A 19,269-nucleotide genomic window follows, 5' to 3' on the forward strand; every position below is an offset into this window, starting at 1 on the left:
AACACGGACAGACAAAAACAGAGACAGACAGGCAGGCTCACAGAGAGAGAGACAGACAAACTCACCTTCCAAAGCATGGTTGCCAAAGCAGTCATGGTTGGCTGCAAGACATCAGACATTCTCTCAGACATTGACAGGGTAGATGAGGTATACCATACTGGTGGCAGATACAGTATTTCTAGGGCTGTCTAGAGTCCATACATTTTCTATGTAGTTGCACTACTTCTGACCACAGCCCAGCAGTCTTAAACAACTACAGAGAGTGGAGGAACTACAAATATGGCTGCCGAGAGCTGTAACATGCACATGGACATTATCATTACTTAAACAAGCACCATTCGCATGTAGTATGTCTATGTGGAAAGTGTGGTGGATGAATCAGAATTAGTTGGGTAACATAAGTAATTAAGATGTCATATCTGCATAATATTCTTATGTGATATACTTTTTATTAGAATGTATTTCTAATAGACTCTAGTGTTGGCAGTTGCATTTCTTCCCTCAGCTGGGGCTCAGTCACTTGGGGCCCAGAGAGGGGAGAGGTCAGGCTTGTCTTTTACATGTCTCTCTGGTGCTATGCAGAATATCAGAAAGGGAAGAGGACAGGATGGAACATTGTCTTCATATGTGAATGTATCTGTTAAACCATGTGAAGGGATGGCGTGATTAAGGAGGAACCAATTACTTGTCTCCACAATGTCTGTGCGCCAGTCACTCCCTCCTTTTCCCATTGGGGGGAGGTGTATGTCAGTGTCTGGAACCATTGTATGTCCTCTCTGATGTTGCACTTATCCTGGGATAGTGTATGACCTAGAGGCTCACTCCCCTCAGTGAGCTTGTCCAGGAGTGGGGTCAAGAGGGGGTTTACTTGAGATGGGAGTATCTGCAACTCATTTATGCCATTGGATGAGATGGTGTTTTTGTGCTATGAAGTACAAGGAACGGGATTAGAACCTCGTTTTAGGGACCAAACTGAACGATAATTTATAGCGAATGTTATCTGGCTAAGGGATACTGCTTTCTCAATTATAAAAGTCCCTTTGTGAACTGTTCCTAAGATCTGTGGTTCGTCATGTAGGTTGAGAGGGGTGTATCTTGGCTATAAAAGATCTTTGTACTTTTCTGTTGTCACTTTCAATGGTTCATTAGAAATGGCGCATCACTGAAAGTCAAGTGCTATCTTATTATTAAAGATGTAGTTTAAGTATAACTCTGACTGGTGGGTGAAGTTTGTAACTCTCCTCATTTGGTAATGCAGAAATAAGCCACCACAAAAGTCATGGTGAGGAATGTTCCATTCCATGCAGGTCTGCGGGGGTGGCGTGTGGGTGCTTGGCGGCTGGGCCTCACCCCTGCACAGTGGCAGTGATCCGCTCCATAATGACGGGTTCCCCAGGATACACTTAATGGCGACCTCGCCGATGAGCTCGAAGCCTTGGTAACAGATGAAGGTGAGTGACTCGCTGGGCAGGTAGAGGCGCTTGGACAGGATCTGGTATCCGTTGTCAGGGATACCAGGGTTCTCACAGGAAACAGATTCCTCCGCTGGAGCGAGGGACGGAGAAAGAGATAGAAAGTGTGCACGTGCGAGAGAGAGAGAAAGGGGTCAACAATAATCTGCTCAACATTTATCGAGCCCTTGACCAGTTGAATCAATGCTAGAAGTGAAATAGCTCAATTAAGTGGAACACCGTGTTCTGGAGGTAGAGGGCTGGAGAAGTGGTTCTAAGGAGGTGTGAGTCACAGAGTCCGACAGATAAGGAGGGTAGGGTGTTTGATTGACAGCTTCTATCCTGGTCTGACAGCCTCAAGCCGAGCTGCTATGACTAATGGGTAACTTCCGCCCCTCTTCCAGGTGGCAAGGGCCTGATCTGCATACTGCATTAGCATATTAAACGCCTCACACACGTGCGTGCAGCTGCGCGCACCCACGCACATTCACATAGACACACATTAACAACCATGAGAACGCAGAGAGGAGGAAGTTGTCATACACACACACACTCATACACACTTTAATAACTATGAACATACACGCTGGGAGCGGTGTCAGCAGAACAAAGAGAGCGACAGCCCCTGTCGAGTCGTCTCCGCCAGAGATCAAGTGTTCATCACAGATTACCTCTGCAACATCAAACGCTATTAAAATAAGCCTCTGGTCTACCGGAGAGAGAGACAGAGAGAACTGCACTGTTCAGGTTTATTATACAGTGACTGACGGTCGACATGCAGCCTCCCGGCCTGGAAAAACACACTAGGGGAGAGTGGGGTAAGCGGAGCCCTTTTTTTTAACTTTCAGCATCACTCCGTCAGGGGAAATATAGTATTCTGTCTAACAAAGATATCTACTTTTATTTCAGGATGTTGTGTATCCCTGTAATTCATATAAAAATGACAGTTTTGAAAACATAGCTTGTCCAGAAAAAAAGTGGTCTCTTGGCACAACCTACCCCGGGTATGGGGTAAGTTGAGCCACCTAGAAATTTCTGTACTGAATGAAACACTACCACTACCTTGATCCTTATTTCTCAAACACAATAGCAATCGCTTTTTTGTATTTTAATCATTTTAAGCTTTATTTTAATAATCTTTTAACACACTTAACATAAGCCAGGCTCTGTTGTTACCTCATATCCCTGCGATAATGCCTTGCGATAATGCCTTACTCAACTTGCCGTTACCTCATGGCCTTTGGCTCAACTTTGCCCAAGGCAAACATTTTGACTATATTAGCCTACACTGCTACAAGGATGCACTTTCATGCTAGGTTTAGGACTTAATGTTGAAGCTTACAGAGACCCCAACTGATGTTTAAAACAATCTTACAATTGTCTACTTTGGTTTAGATACAAGCATCATTAAACCTCTTACACAATAAATTCATTTGACTTGGGGAAAATCCTTTTTCGGACCAAACTTGCTTACCACTTTGTCCATGTAGTTTCTTCCTTCGGTCAAATGATACATTTTGTGTATGGTTTCCTAGAATCTAAGGTGGCTCAACTTACCCCTTTGGCTCAACTTAGCCCACTCCAACTGTAGCACAAACTCATCCATACATAGCCTGCGCCCAAATGGCACCCGATTCCTTATATAGGGCACTACTTTTGACCAGGGCCGCACCTACGCACGCATGCATACACACAAGTACTCACAGACACAGTGGGGTAGTTTAGACGTCCAGACAGGGGTGCCAGGCTCTCGTCCGTAGCAGGTGAGTGTGGCACCGCCCTGCATGATGAAGCCGGGGTAGCAGCTGTACTGGATGGTGGTCCCCACCAGGAGTTTAGGGTCTGACAGAGACCTGGTAGAGTGTTCCACATGACCCGGGTCTGAACAATACATTACTGAAGAGAGAGGAGGGGGGAGGGAGAGCGTGAGAGCGAGAGAGAGCGAGAGCGAGAGCGAGAGCGAGAGAGAGAGAGAGAGAGAGAGAGAGAGAGAGAGAGAGAGAGAGAGAGAGAGAGAGAGAGAAAGAGAGAGAGAGAGAGAGAGAGAGAGAGAGAGAGAGAGAGAGAGAGAGAGAAGAGAATGGGTGTCAGAGTGGGGTTTTTACTAGGCAAGAACTCTCAATCTCAAACACACACCCACACACACACACACACACACACACACACACACACACACACACACACACACACACACACACACACACACACACACACACACACACACACACACACACACACACACACACACCCTCCCCCAGCCACCCTAGCTAACTCACTCTTCTCGCAGAAGGGGGGATGTGTGCTCCAGGTGAGGTCTAGCTGACAGGTCAGAGTCTCTCGTCCAACCAGGTCGTAGCCTGGGTCACACTGGTAGGTGATGCGAGCACCCCGCACCAGGGCAGTATGGGACGTGGTCTTCCAGCCATTCTGGATCTCTGGGAGGTCCGGACACGAGTCGTTACGGGACACCTCTGTGGAGACACACAAACAAACATTTACAAATGCTTATTGTGATTTACATAAATGTATTCTTACATGCAAAATAACAAAGGAGAAGGGTTGCAGATGTCTTTCTAATTTTCTGTAGAAAGAAGTGTATACATGTGTGGGTGTGTACAGTGTACATATAGAATGATCGAGTGTGCATATTCTAATGTGATTGCATGTTCATGTTTCCTCGTGTGAACGTGGAGAGCATTCCAAATAATTGTGTCTGTGTGTGTGTTTATCCGCACACACACAGGCCAAGTGGGACGGTGAGACAAATAGGATGTGATTGAATAAGGGCAGAGAGAGCGAGAGAGAGAGAGAGGAGGGTAAAGTGGAGGAAGAGAAAAGGGAGAGGAGACAGAAAGACAGAGTCTGGGACATTACACTGTCTCTCTCATTTCCTCAGCCTCCTCTTTATCTCTCTAGCTCTGTCTCTCTTTCACTGGCTCTCCGCTTCAACTCGGCTGCCGACTAGGCATATATCCAAGTCGTCTATTCCTCCAATATTGGCTACCGTCTCTCATCAATTCATCTTGTTACTTCTCCTTCCCTCCCTCTCTGCTTCTCTTCTCCATCCCCCCTCGCTTACCCATGTAGTTTATGATGAAGCCCTCTCCCTTGTCGAAGACGAGGCCGGCGGGGTCGGAGTGGAAGGTCACGGTGAGGTCAGGGGTCGTGGACTGTATCTTGAAGGGCCCGGCTCCGCCCACGTACTGGCCCAGGATATGGGTGGTGACTTCATCACCGTCCAGGATGGTCAACATGTCACTGTCACTCAGGTTCAGACTGAAGGGGGGGAGAGTGAGAGAGAGAAAGGGAGAGAGTGCATAGCTGATTCAATTTCTAGTTGTTGAATCACACATTTTTCTAATGGTAATTTTGCCCTGTGGAATTGTCCGTTGCTTTGGCAATAAGTAGCCGACATTTGTCATGCCCATAAACATTGTGAATTTAAATTGGACGCATCCAACACGCCCCAAAGCACATATGAGTGTATATGGTATCAGCACCATATGGCAAACTCCGTGCAATGGAGTTCCATTCATGTTTTTAACCCCACCTGTTTAAACAACAACAAAAAAGTTGGCCTGTTTTGCATGTAATTCTGGCATTCATTTCTTGTCACATATCATTTCAGCAAACAATGTAAAAAAAAAATCCTTGAGTTAATAAAAGCAGCATACAAACTTGGCCTCTTTCTTTGAGTAAGGCAGCTCCAAAATGCAGCAGTTTCAGCCTAGCTCAGTGCTTTCTGTAGTGGAGGGGCAGCCAGCGAGCTTAGGCATTGTTTATCTCTAGTTGTGCCGTGATTGGCTCAGGGTTCTGTTGGTTCCGTTTTATTTACTTAACAAATAAGGAACACTCAAAATGTACACTTATAAATCATAACAATTTCAATCAAAATACAGCTGTAGACAGAAGTCAAAGATCAAACATCACATATACAACTGATGTCTCTCATGAGTTCCGCCCCATAGGAAAAGTCCAAGTTGCTTTTATCACGCTTGTAGTCAACCCCCTGTGATGTCACTGCATACATCATCACCTGCTACTCATCAGACCAAGTCCATGCATACACAGCTATACTAACTTGCAAGAGATACAATAGTTCCAGTGTTTTCTAAGGCCTCAGCAGTAAAAGCCCACTCCCCCAAGTTGATTTATAGTGGTATGTCTGACTAGCCTCTTATCTCTTCTACTCCCCTGCAGGGCTCTTTGTTTATCTTTGAAATGCTTTCTCACGACCCCATTTCTTTATAAGATGCGGAGACTTAGAAAAAAACTGTGGAACAATTCTAAAACCTTACAGTGAATATATATATATTGTTAATTTATAGTCTAGGACCCTATAAATGTAGAGGAGGAGGGGTCCCACAGTCCCTCCCCTTCTATTAACACAACATATTATAATCAATTATTATAATACATCAAACATTTGGTGCAGCCCTATCATGACCCCAATTTGACCCCATCAGTTCTGTCACTCATGGGGACACCACGTCACCGCAGAATCTGTGGGAGAGCTAGGAAGATCAAGCCCTCCTGCAGCCCTACGATAGATTTACAGTGGACGTGCCTGTCCAAGAAGGCTCAAGGTCATTGGCCGCAGACAAAAATGACGTCAAACCACGCTATAAAGAAGCGTCCTCTCACTGTCAACTGCGTTTATTTTCAGCAAACTTAAAACATGTGTAAATATTTGTATGAACATAACAAGATTCAACAACTGAGACATAAACTGAACAAGTTCTACAGACATGTGACTAACATAAATTTAATAATGTGTCCCTGAACAAAGGGGGGGGGGTTCAAAATCAAAATGTAACTCGGACAGTTGTTGTTGCCATCCTGTACCTGTCCCGCAGGTGTGATGTTCGGATGTACCGTTCCTGTGCAGGTGTTGTTACACGTGGTCTGCCACAGCGAGGACGATCAGCTGTCCGTCCTGTCTCCCTGTAGCTCTGTCTTAGGCGTCTCACAGTACGGACATTGCAATTTATTGCCCTGGCCACATCTGCAGTCCTCATGCCTCCTCCCTGGGCATCTTTCTTTTGGGGTTTGTCAGAGTCAGTATAAAGGCCTCTTTAGTGTCCTAAGTTTTCATGACTCTGACCTTAATTCCCTACGATCTGTAAGCGGTTAGTCTTAACGACCGTTCCACAGGTGCATGTTCATTAATTGTTTAAAACTTCTTCTCAATAGGGGGTGCTGTTTGCACTTTGTAATAATTTCGTTCCCAAATTAAACTGCCTCGTACTCAATTCTTGCTCGTACAATATGCATATTATTATTACTATTGGATAGAAAACACTCTCTAGTTTCTAAAACCGTTTGAATTATATCTGTGAGTAAAACAGAACTCGAGTTAGAGCATTTTTCCTATGAGGATGTGAGAATGCAGAATTATGCAAGCTGTTCCCAGGTCAGTTTATTAATTTGCCTGTCTTCTATTGGTTGAGATGCACTGCATACGCCTTCCCCTGGATGTCAGCGAATAGTGAGATTTGAAATCTCTTTGAGTCTCTAGGCAGATCTGAGAGGTTATAAATAGCTTGGGAACGAAGGGTCCGGTCTTTGTTCACTTCGCTCTGACGCAGGAAGGACCTTGGCATGTCGTAGTAGAAAGCTCCGGTTATAGCTCTTAGATATATCCGGCTCTGTTTTTATTCGATATAGCTGTTAAAGACATCATAATGTTGTTATTTTAAACCGAGTTATATCAGTTTATGTCAGTATATTGCGATTTTCGGGTATTTATTTGTGTTGCGTTCTATGGAGTTGGGGATGTCTGGCCCACATGGCTAATGTTTACTGCTAATTGCAACGTTGAAGACTACATTCTACAACCGAGCAACGATTCTTTTGGACAAAGGACAACTTTCCCAAGATTCTGATGGAAGCACATCAAAAAGTAAGAACTATTTATGCTGTTAATTCGTTGTTCTGTTGAAAAATGTAAAATGCATAATCCGCCATTAATTTCCGTGCGGTCTCGCTTTAACGCACGCTGTATGTCGTAGTAACGTTAATTTTAAAAATGTAACACAGCGATTGCATTAAGAACTAATGTATCTTTCATTTGCTGTCCAACCTGTATTTTTTTGTCAAGTTTATGATTAGTTATCGATTAGAATAGGTGCCTCTCCCAAGATTTCTCCCGACATTTTGTTGGCAGCTTGGCTACTTTTCTCATTGTATAACCACGATTTGTGCCGCTAAATATGCACATTTTCGAACAAACTCTATATGTATTGTGTAATATGATGTTATAGGACTGTCATCTGAAGAATTCTGAGCAGGTCAGTGAAAAAATGTATATCTTTTGCTGGGTTATACGTTATCGCTATTTTTGGCTTGAATCAATGCTGTTGTGTGGTTTGCTATTGTGGTAAGCTAATATAATGCTATATTGTGTTTTCGCTGTAAAACACTTAAAAAATCTGAAATATTGGCTGGATTCACAAGATCTTTGTCTTTCATTTGCTGTACGCTGTGTATTTTTCAGAAATGTTTTATGATGAGTATTTAGGTAATTCACGTTGCTCTCTGTAGTTATTCTAGTCGCTTTGGTGAGAGTTGTGATGGTGGCTGCAATGGTAAACTATGATTTATACCTGAAATATGCAAATTTTTCTAACAAAACATATGCTATACAATAAATATGTTATCAGACTGTCATCTGATGAAGTTGTTTCTTGGTTAGTGGCTATTTATATCTTTATTTGGTCGAATTTGTGATAGCTACCTATGCAGGAAAAAAATGGTGGAGTAAAAAAAGTTGTGTCTTTTGCTAACGTGGTTAGCTAATAGATTTACATATTGTGTCTTCCCTGTAAAACATTTTAAAAATCAGAAATGATGGCTGGATTCACAAGATGTGTATCTCGGAAGAAGAGGAGGAGGAAAACCGTTACAGAACCACCCACCAATCCAGGACCAAGCAGCGGCAGCAGGAGAGGCTGAATTATTTGGAGAAATGGACATGGGAGGACGACCTAGAAGGCAAAGGACCCTGGGCACAGCCAGGAGAATATCGCCGCCCCAAAGAGGAGCTGGAGGCAGCTAAAGCTGAGAGGCGGCGATATGAGGAGGCAGCACGGAAACAAGGCTGGAAGCCCGTAAGTCAAACCCAAAAATTTCTTGGGGGGGGCTCTCGGGAAGTGTAGTTGGGTCAGTCAGGAGACGTGAGCCAACTCCTCCTGCTTACCGTAAGGAGCCGGTGAGGGCGGTGTTGGAGGTGAGTGACGCAGAGACAGTAAAGGAGTTAATGGAGAAATTGGAAGAGAGAGTTATGAGGGATGTACTGGTTTGGTGCTTTAGGCACGGCATCCGTCCGACAGAACGTGTTGGTGAGTTGATGTCACCGGGTACCGCTCTCCATACTCGTCCTGAGCCGTCTGGTTAAGACAGTGCCTACACCACGCACCAAGCCTCCTGTGCGTCCTGTTACTGCTCCCCGCACTAGCCCTGTGGTGCGTGTCTCCAGCCCAGTACCACCAGTGCTGATACCACGCACCAAGCCTCCTGTGCGTATCCAGAGCCCTGTTCCTCCTCCACGCACTCTCCCTGTGGTGCGTGTCTCCAGCCCAGTGCCTCCAGTTCCGGCAACACGCATCAAGCCTCCTGTGCGTCTCCAGAGCCCTGTACGCACGGTTCCTTCTCCCCGTACTCGCCCTGATGTGCGTGCCCTCAGCCCGGTACCACCAGTGCCGGTACCACGCACCAGGCCTATAGTACGCCTTGAGAGTCCAGTGTGCCCTGTTGTTGTTCCCCGCACTAGCCTGATGGTGCGTGCCATTAGCCCGGTACCTCCAGTTCCGGCACCACGCACTAGGCCTACAGTGCGCCTCAGCCGGCCAGAGTCTGCCGTCTGCCCAACGGCGCCTGAACTGCCCGTCTGCCCAACGGCACCTGAACTGCCCGTCCGCCCAACGGCGCCTGAACTGCCCGTTTGCCCAACGGCGCCTGAACTGCCCGTCTGCCCAACGCCGTCTGACCTGTCCGTCTGCCAAGCGCCGCATGAACTGCCCGTCTGTACTGAGCTTTCAAAGCCGCCCGTCTGTACTGAGCCTGCAAAGCCGCCCGTCTGCCATGAGCCTTCAGAGCCGTCCGCCAGACAGGAGCCGCTAGAGCCTTCCGCCAGCCAGGATCCGCCAGAGCCGCCAGCCAGCCAGGATCCGCCAGAGCCGCCAGCCAGCCAGGATCCGCCAGAGCCGCCAGCCAGCCAGGATCCGCCAGAGCCGCCAGCCAGCCAGGATCCGCCAGAGCCAGCCAGCCAGGATCCGCCAGCCAGCCAGGCTTCGCCAGAGCCAGCCAGCCAGGATCCGCCAGCCAGTCCGGTGCTGCCCTATAGTCCGGAGCTGCCACTCAGTCCGGAGCTGCCACTCAGTCCGGAGCTGCCACTCAGTCCGGAGCTGCCAGTAGTCCAGAGTTGCCTCTCTGTCCTGAGCTACCTCTATGTCCTGAATTATCTAGGGGGGACCGGTGTGAAGGTTCCTAGACCAGGGTTGGGGGCGAGGATCGCCACTCGGAGGACGCTAAGGAGGGGGACAAAGACAATGGTGGAGTGGTGTCCTCGTCCTGCGCCGGAGCCGCCACCGCGGACAGATGCCCATCCAGACCCTCCCCTTGAGTTTTTAGGGGTGCGCCCGGAGTTCGCACCTTGAGGGGGGGGTTCTGTCACGTTCCTGACCTGTTTTCTGTTGTTTTTGTATGTGTGTAGTTGGTCAGGGCGTGAGTTGGGGTGGGCATTCTATGTTTTGTGTTTCTATGTTTAGGTCGTTGGTAATTAGCCTTATATGGTTCTCAATCAGGGACAGGTGTTTGACGTTTCCTCTGATTGAGAACCATATAAAGGTAGGCTGTTCACACTTTGTTTGTGGGTGGTTGTCTTCCGTGTCTGTATGTTTGTTCGTACCACACGGGACTGTAGCGTTTGTTTGTTCGTTTGTTATAGTCTGTACCTGTTCCTGCGTTCTTCGTGTTATATGTAAGTTCTCATGGTTTAGGTCAGTCTACGTTCGTTTTGTTATTTTGTAATCATTCCAAGTGTTTGTTTTCGTGTTCGTTTTCGGCAGTTAATAAATTCATTATGTTTTCAAAACCCGCTGCATTTTGGTCTGATCACTACTCCTCCTCTTCGGAAGAAGAGGAGGAAAACCGTTACAGACACAGACACATAACAAAACAGCTTGACACAGAAACACCGGATTTCCTGCGTAAAAATAAAAAATCTATAAGGTGTATTTATAACATTCCACCCATGAGGCCACTAGGTCATTTGACTGCGGATTTAAAACATCTGTCTAAAAGGGTCTCAAAACATGAGAATTGTGCATCACATATAGACAACGCAGTTAGACGGAAAGTACTGGGGACATCAAACGTTGTGAATCAGCTAGACAAAGCATATAGGACAGCCATGACCTTCACAACCAACAAACGGAAGAGAATAGGTATGTGCTCGCCCGAATTATAGCACGCATTAAATTGGGTAGCTAAACGAATAGGCGTATAGGCTATTGCGGCTTGCCTCTTATCCACTCATCTCTCCCTTATGCCATAGTTTGTACATCTCAATTGTTATATTGCTTACAGTATATAGGTCTCTCTCATTAGTATCTTATTAATAATTTTAGGCAATGTTAGAATGATGTATTTAATCGTTTTGCTTACTTTGCGTATTATAAAGAGCTCATGTGCTTTTCTCCAAAAGGAGGGGATACTATATAATGTTGTTGGATCTGTAACCATGTTTACCAGTGACCGTCTCTTCACATTTAAACATTTGTATTCAACAAAAAGTTCAGTAATAGACCCATGTAATTCCAGGTCATATTGCGCTGTCTGTGCGTCAGTATAATGTCTATAAGTGGATCTTTGTGATTGTATTTTCCTTCCTTTTCAGACCACATAACCGCTGAATCCGCGCCCCCTCTCTTTCTTTCTCTGGGGTGACTTAATTAAGAGTAAAGTTAAGGCCTCAACATCTCGCTGAATTTATCTGTACTAACGTCTATCTGAATTTCTGTCGCTGTCCATTTCGAATGCGCTGAACGAAGGCATTCCCCGTCGCTGCTGCTTTGCATGTAGAAGTGTGATGTTGTTTACTTAGATTATGCACCAAATTGCACACAAGGACCAATTGAAATAGGCCAAGTCAAGAGGGGATGTTAATAATTTGATAATAATAATAATAATTCAGTGTGTTTTTTAAAATATAATTACAGCTGCATAGCTAATGTTAGTTTTTGGTGTACAAACACTTTTTCATATCTATATTGTACATACACGTGATTGTAAAAGTTTTGTATATTTTGGTTTGGCCCATCGCGGGTTATCTGTATTTCCGTACCCCCTTATTGTTCTCTTTTGCCTGACCTTCGGCTAGCGAGGTGGCTGAGAGCTGTGACTGCGCCAAGGGCTAAAATATTGTGTGTTGTCTCTTCGTGTGCAGGGCAAATAAAAATACTCCAACCAGCAGACCTCCAGTTGTGGCATAGTCCTAATTAAAAGTACACAACGCAGAACGAACCACGTGCACTTGCTTATACTTCGAGCGAAGTGTTAATGATATGAGAACCAACATGATGAATTTACTGAACATAAAGGTAATAATTGGTTCAAAAGTCATGTTGGTATTCGTTATTATTGAAGGAGAATGCGTTCTTATCGAGTTACATAAATCCACAAGGAGTCAGTAGAAACCATATTTATTTAAGAAAGTCAGCTGTTTTTTTTCTTCAAAAGGCAGTAAATGAGGCTGAATGAACTGTTTCGCTGCCAGACGAGTCTCCGCTGATAGCCACATGTAGCAGTGGTAAGGATTCACTCCATGGTGCTGAAAAGAGAGCTCTGCTGTTGGATCAGCTTTATGTAGGCCCTAACATGGAGGTATTGTTTAGTGATGTGTAGTGGCTTCACCGGCAACCATCTAAAAACGTGTTGAGTTTGCCCCACCAAGATTGTCATGCAAAAAATCGCCACTGACTCAGTGTGAGGTAATGGGGTGACGTGTCAGAGACTAAACGCTGGATGAGTCAGATGGAATGCTGGGAGCTTGATGACCTCAGAGGCTAGGTGATGAGTAACACCTGGCTACTTTAACAACCTATTACCATCAGAAATCTGACAGGTGTGTGTATGTGTCAGTTTGTATGTGGCAGGCAGGTAGCCTAGTGGTTGTAGAGGCGAACCAGTGACCGGAGGGTTGCCAGTTCAAATCCCAGGTCACGACCAGAAGAATCTGGCGGGACATATCAAATCCTAGATGCCATTGCCTGCCGTTATGCACTTAAACCCCCCCTCCCCCCACAACAACAGCATCCAGTGTGGCAGCCCCCCAAACCTTGTGTGTATTAGAGGCCGTTTAGACATGAACATAGAGCTTTACGACCCGATATGCATAAATATATATTTCTTAATATAGAGAGAGACTCGTTCCGAATGGATCCGAGGACAACTAGGCCCATTCCGCATAGACCTGGTCGGATCCAGACCCGGTCCGAGTGAGGGAAGCAGCAAAAAAAGTCAATTTTGAAGCGACTTTATTAACCGGAGCAGATAAAGTGTGAGGGAGAGGAGGTAGAGAGAAGTGACGCTCTAGCAGGGGCCGTGCTGTGTGTGTAGGCTACTGTGAGTGTGAGCGAGTGACACGGGAACAGGGAGGAGGGAGGAAGAGACGAAAGACAGCAACCAACCAAGCTGACAGGAGCCATAGTAGCTGCGTCAAACCGGGAGAAGTTAGTTAAGCTAGGCTAGCCAGGCTAATTTAGGCTGCGTGCGCTTTCTCGTCCTACACAGTTAGCCTACAAACAACAACAACTCCCTTCAGAATATGAAGTAGCAGCCTACCTTTTGGCTCTTGGTTGTTGTAGCTTCTCCTTTAACTTTTCATACCATCGTTTTAATTCCATCTTCCCATTGATTAGATATTTCCTCACTTTTGCCCAACTCGGAGGCTCTATTACTGTAGCCCTTAGCCGCCTTGATGACGTATGATTGGCTAACAACAACAACAAGCTATACGCGCCACTCTCGTGAAAAGCAAGAGCAGCAGCATAAAATGATCCAATGTATCTCTCTTCTGCAGCAGTCGCGTTCGGATCTGTATGGATCCTTCCGGACAAGTCATTTAAAATGACACATAGGCCTTCCCCGATACCCGTGGCGATCATATCAGATCCAACCCAGACCCGTGACATTATTGAGAATTCTGGGTCTCAGTATTCGGGTACAGGTGGATCCGTGAAGACCTCTAGTGTGTATGTCTTTTGGAGGGGTTAAAAGTCACATTTTGGTTGGAACTAATCTTAATGTGTGTGTGTGTGTGTGTGTGTGTGTGTATATATCTCACAGCTGTACGTCGAGCAGCACACATTTGTCCTCCCCTACATGTATCCTCCAGCTGCAGTCCTCTCCCTCTCCGTACCACTCTGGCCAGTTGGGAGACAGGATCACACCCCCAGGACCTGCTAGGTCTCCCCCACACAGGGCTGGAGACGGAGGGAGAGGAGAGAGTGAGAGGGGGAGGAAAGAGAGAGAGAGAGAGAGAGAGAGAGAGGGGGGAGATATCCCAATTTAAAAAAAAAAGGAACTGTATATTTTCACATTCAAAACTCTGTGTTGTCAAATTGTATCGTTAAAGATAAAACGCCTCACAGCTTGATATCAGAACTCTCTCAATGTGAAAGAAAATGCCACCATAGGAGTTTCAGAAGTACACACACACACACACACACACACACACACACACACACACACACACACACACACACACACACACACACACACACACACACACACACACACACACACACACACACACCTTTGCAGAGTGGTTCCGTGTCGTTCCAGTAGGGGTCTCTGGCGTTGATACACTCTATGACTGGCGGCCCCTGCTCCAGAGAGTGACCAGTATCACAGCTGAACTGCACCACAGCGCCAACACCGTAGGCCTGGTCAGTGGTGCTGAAGTTACCATTCTGCAGGTAGGGCTCATAACAATGACCACGCTTAAACGCTGCAGAGAGAGAGAGAAAGAGAGAGACGGGAGATGGAAACGAGAGAGCAGAGAGGAGGTTAGACAGAAAGGTTGGAATGTATGCTGAAACGTTTCATCTGGTTTGTGTGCTCTTACCCTCATAGCGGATGTTGAAGCCTGTATTGTGGTTAGGTTGGTCAGTGATGAACTGTACCCTGACTGCTGGACCCTCACTGATCACCCCTTCAAACGGTATTGGACCACCCCGCCCCGAGTCAAACAGCACCACAGACCCAGCGTCCAGACCGCTCCATAACACAAGTCTGGGGGGAGAAATTTCATTGGAACACTTTATGGGTCCCAGATTGTTGTGATATGCAAACCTTTAAACAACTTGAAGATTTGATCCATTTCAAAAGTTGACTACAGCACAATTATAGGTTACACATTCAAAGCTCAAACACATTCCCTCTCTCTCTGACCTTTCGGTGGGTCCAAGGGCCAGTCTCTCCAGGTGCAGGTGTAGTCTCTGTGCTGTGGGGGCCTCCATGGACCAGGAGCAGGAACGGTCCTGGGTGGCGTCGGGCCCCAGGCGGGGAGAGGGAGACAGGACCCTCCCTACTGTAGCATTCTTCACTGAGCCCCCACATAGTGCTATGGAGGGAGAGAGGTGATGATTATATGTGTGTGTGTGTGTGTTTGTGTCTCCCCAGCTCTGCAGCTGGGCATGTTGTTGCTCCAGACAGCAGCATGGCATTGAGATGTGTGTGTGTCCCTGTGTGTGTGTGAATATGTATGTGTGTGTCCCTGCATCTGCATGTGTCTCTCTCTCTCCTCCCTACCTCTACAGCTGGGCTCCTTGCTACTCCAGACAGGCAAAGATGCATTGAGGCAGGTGAGCGCTACTGCCCCCTGCAGGTGGTAGCCCATATGGCAGTGGAAGCGGGCAGTGCCCCCTGGCAGCAGGTCCAGCACTGACACCTCCCCAAAATGAGGCCTCCTCGGCAGGGCACAGCTCAGACGGAATACTGCCAGGGGGAGAGGGGCAGGGAGGAGGGGAGAATGAGAGAGGAAGAGACAGAGATTTCCATTCTGTCATTCTCCCATTATATTTTATGCTATTCTGTTCCACAGTTGGCTTCCTGTTCTAATTTGATCTGAGACGACTGGACAGGCCAGAATAAAGATAAAGGAGAGGACAGGGCAGAATAATAGATCATGGAGAGGACAGGCCAGAATAATAGATAGATGAGAGGACAGGACAGGATCATAGATAGAGGAGAGGACAGGACAATAGATAGAGGAGAGGACGGGACAGGATAATAGATAGAGGAGAGGACAGGACAGGCCAGGATAATAGATAGAGGAGAGGACAGGACAATAGATAGAGGAGAGGACAGGCCAGGATAATAGATAGAGGACAGGACAGGCCAGGATAATAGATAGAGGAGAGGACAGGCCAGGATAATAGATAGAGGAGAGGACAGGCCAGGATAATAGATAGAGGAGAGGACAGGATAATAGATAGAGGAGAGGACAGTACAGGATAATAGATAGAGGAGAGGACAGGCCAGGATAATAGATAGAGGAGAGGACAGGATAATAGATAGAGGAGAGGACAGGATATTAGATAGAGGAGAGGACAGGACAATAGATAGAGGAGAGGACAGGATAATAGATAGAGGAGAGGACAGGCCAGGATAATAGATAGAGGTGAGGACAGGATAATAGATAGAGGAGAGGACAGGATAATAGATAGAGGAGAGGACAGGATAATAGATAGAGGGGAGGACAGGACAGGACAATAGATAGAGGAGAGGACAGGCCAGGATAATAGATAGAGGAGAGGACAGGCAAGGATAATAGATAGAGGAGAGGACATGATAATAGATAGAGGACAGGACAGGATAATAGATGGAGGAGAGGACATGACAATAGATAGAGGGGAGGACAGGACAATAGATAGAGGACAGGACAGGCCAGGATAATAGATAGAGGAGAGGACATGACAATAGATAGAGGAGAGGACAGGACAATAGATAGAGGAGAGGACAGGACAATAGATAGAGGAGAGGACAGGCCAGGATAATAGATAGAGGAGAGGAGAGGACAGGCCAGGATAATAGATAGAGGAGAGGACAGGACAATAGATAGAGGAGAGGACAGGACAATAGATAGAGGAGAGGACAGGACAGGATACTAGATAGAGGAGAGGACAGGACAATAGATAGAGGAGAGGACAGGACAATAGATAGAGGAGAGGACAGGCCAGGATAATAGATAGAGGAGAGGACATGACAATAGATAGAGGAGAGGACAGGACAATAGATAGAGGAGAGGACAGGACAATAGATAGAGGAGAGGACAGGCCAGGATAATAGATAGAGGAGAGGACAGGACAATAGATAGAGGAGAGGACAGGCCAGGATAATAGATAGAGGAGAGGACAGGACAATAGATAGAGGAGAGGACAGGATAATAGATAGAGGAGAGGACATGACAATAGATAGAGGAGAGGACAGGACAATAGATAGAGGAGAGGACAGGCCAGGATAATAGATAGAGGAGAGGACAGGACAATAGATAGAGGAGAGGACAGGCCAGGATAATAGATAGAGGACAGGACAGGCCAGGATAATAGATACAGGACAGGCCAGGATAATAGATAGAGGACAGGCCAGGATAATAGATAGAGGACAGGCCAGGCCAGGATAATAGATAGAGGAGAGGACAGGATAATAGATAGAGGAGAGGACAGGATAATAGATAGAGGACAGGACAGGCCAGGCCAGGATAATAGATAGAGGATAGGACAGGATAATAGATAGAGGACAGGACAGGCCAGGCCAGGATAATAGATAGAGGAGAGGACAGGATAATAGATAGAGGACAGGACAGGCCAGGATAATAGATAGAGGAGAGGACAGGATAATAGATACAGGACAGGCCAGGATAATAGATAGAGGACAGGACAGGACAGGATAATAGATACAGGACAGGCCAGGATAATAGATAGAGGACAGGACAGGACAGGATAATAGATACAGGACAGGCCAGGATAATAGATAGAGGACAGGACAGGACAGGACAGGATAATAGATACAGGACAGGCCAGGATAATAGATAGAGGACAGGACAGGCCAGGATAATAGATACAGGACAGGCCAGGATAATAGATAGAGGACAGGACAGGCCAGGATAATAGATACAGGACAGGCCAGGATAATAGATAGAGGACAGGACAGGACAGGATAATAGATACAGGACAGGCCAGGATAATAGATAGAGGAGAAGAGGAAAGGCAGGTGGTTTTCATGCCACGTTGACTTCATCTATCCAGAGACGCAGGAGGAAGCGAGGCATCCCACTCCCTAATTTCTTCTGGTTACATTACAGTCAACGAACTAAGCTATTGCATTGGCATCTATGGGAGAATTACCCTGTTAAGCAGACCGGAACTGACCATTTATTTTTCAATGGTAAACGAGTGAACTATCTTCATTTATCCACCATCTTTGTCCAGCCCTGTCACATCTGAACTGACACAGAGGTTGCGGTTCATACTCATAAAAGACACACCCTTGTCCACTTACCCTCCTCGCCTTATTCCCTTGGGGGAATCCTGGAGGAAGGTCCAAATGATTAGCCATGCAAGGGAAGTTTGCAACGCAAGACCCTCTGCCCTCGTTTTTAGTCGAGTTGGCGAGTGTACAATTATGTTCACTTCGGATGTAGAAATTCTGCTACTAATGCACATGACGGCACCAACACGTCTCATAAAAAGTAAATATGTTTTTGTTTGGTTATCTTTTGGAAATTGTAGAAATAAAACATTTTCCTTCTTCAGAAGTTCCAGCTAGGCAGGCTAACGTTAGTTAGCTAATTAATTTGCTAGCGATCATACAGTAAGCGTATATTAATAATTATATATTTAATATAAGTAGACATGCACTCATAATTGACTGTAGCGCATATAAAGCACCCACAAGCTAATGGTGGCTGAAAATAATCATCGCGGGATGAAGGAGTGACGGATTTCCGGCCAAGGGTGGTCCATTTAAAATCCATTCCTTCCTCCCTCGCCCCTTGCCCTGCAAGTGTATACTCGTCAGACGTCATGATACGTCATCAGAAGTGTCCACTTAATTTGAGGGCTGAGGGGATAGGGTGTGTCTTTTAAGTGTACACTCTGACTGCAGCCAGAGAGTACACAGGGGTGAGATGAGAGACATTACACATGACACATACAAACACAAACAACCACACAATCATGTGCACACACAACTACACTATCAAAGGGCAGAGATGAGATGACAACCAATTCATCAGAGTTCCAATCAGCTAATTGATATGACACATCCAATCACAGCGCTAATTGATTTCAAAACAAGATTAAGTGGGTAGGCAATTAACAGATCAGGTAGACAGAGAATCAACAGCACCTGAGGACTTAATGAAGGCTTTGATTTCAAAACATGAAAGAGTGTGTGTGTGCCTGTGTGTACTCACTCTGGTAGTGCAGCTGGAACATGCCCATGCCCCCCTCAGGCAAGGAGCGGTAGTATACTGAGATGGTATTGGTCGGACTGCGGATCACCTGACCCTCCACCAGAAGTGTGTGATTGGCCAGAACTAGCAAGGCCCCACCCTCATCCACCCCTCTGATTGACAGCTGCTCTCCCTCTGACAGATTCACACTCTTCACCTGAGAGAGAGAGAGAGAGACAGAGGGAGAGAGGCAGGGAGAGAAGGAGAGAGGGAGAGAGGCAGAGAGAGAGAAAGAGAGAGAGAGGGGGGTGGAGAAAGACGGTGTGAGAGAGTTTAACATCTCATGAACCAAGATTA

At 46.3% G+C, this 19,269-nt stretch overlaps 1 protein-coding gene across 1 annotated transcript in view; it reads right to left on the reverse strand.

Moving 5' to 3' along the window:
• Window positions 1-19,269, reverse strand: part of LOC120021860 (seizure 6-like protein) — a 65,027-nt gene that overhangs the window by 1,457 nt on the left and 44,301 nt on the right. Inside the window, exons 4-14 of the mRNA XM_038965705.1 lie at window positions 18,934-19,129; window positions 15,267-15,452; window positions 14,907-15,078; window positions 14,581-14,747; window positions 14,269-14,463; window positions 13,798-13,936; window positions 4,531-4,727; window positions 3,728-3,922; window positions 3,156-3,347; window positions 1,351-1,545; window positions 66-101 (exon numbers count right to left, since the gene is read on the reverse strand). Coding sequence (XP_038821633.1) covers window positions 66-101; window positions 1,351-1,545; window positions 3,156-3,347; window positions 3,728-3,922; window positions 4,531-4,727; window positions 13,798-13,936; window positions 14,269-14,463; window positions 14,581-14,747; window positions 14,907-15,078; window positions 15,267-15,452; window positions 18,934-19,129 — 1,870 coding nt within the window. The remainder of the gene's footprint in view (window positions 1-65; window positions 102-1,350; window positions 1,546-3,155; window positions 3,348-3,727; window positions 3,923-4,530; window positions 4,728-13,797; window positions 13,937-14,268; window positions 14,464-14,580; window positions 14,748-14,906; window positions 15,079-15,266; window positions 15,453-18,933; window positions 19,130-19,269) is intronic.

This window comes from Salvelinus namaycush, chromosome 26 (genome assembly GCF_016432855.1).
Source record: "Salvelinus namaycush isolate Seneca chromosome 26, SaNama_1.0, whole genome shotgun sequence".
NCBI lineage: Eukaryota > Metazoa > Chordata > Actinopteri > Salmoniformes > Salmonidae > Salvelinus > Salvelinus namaycush.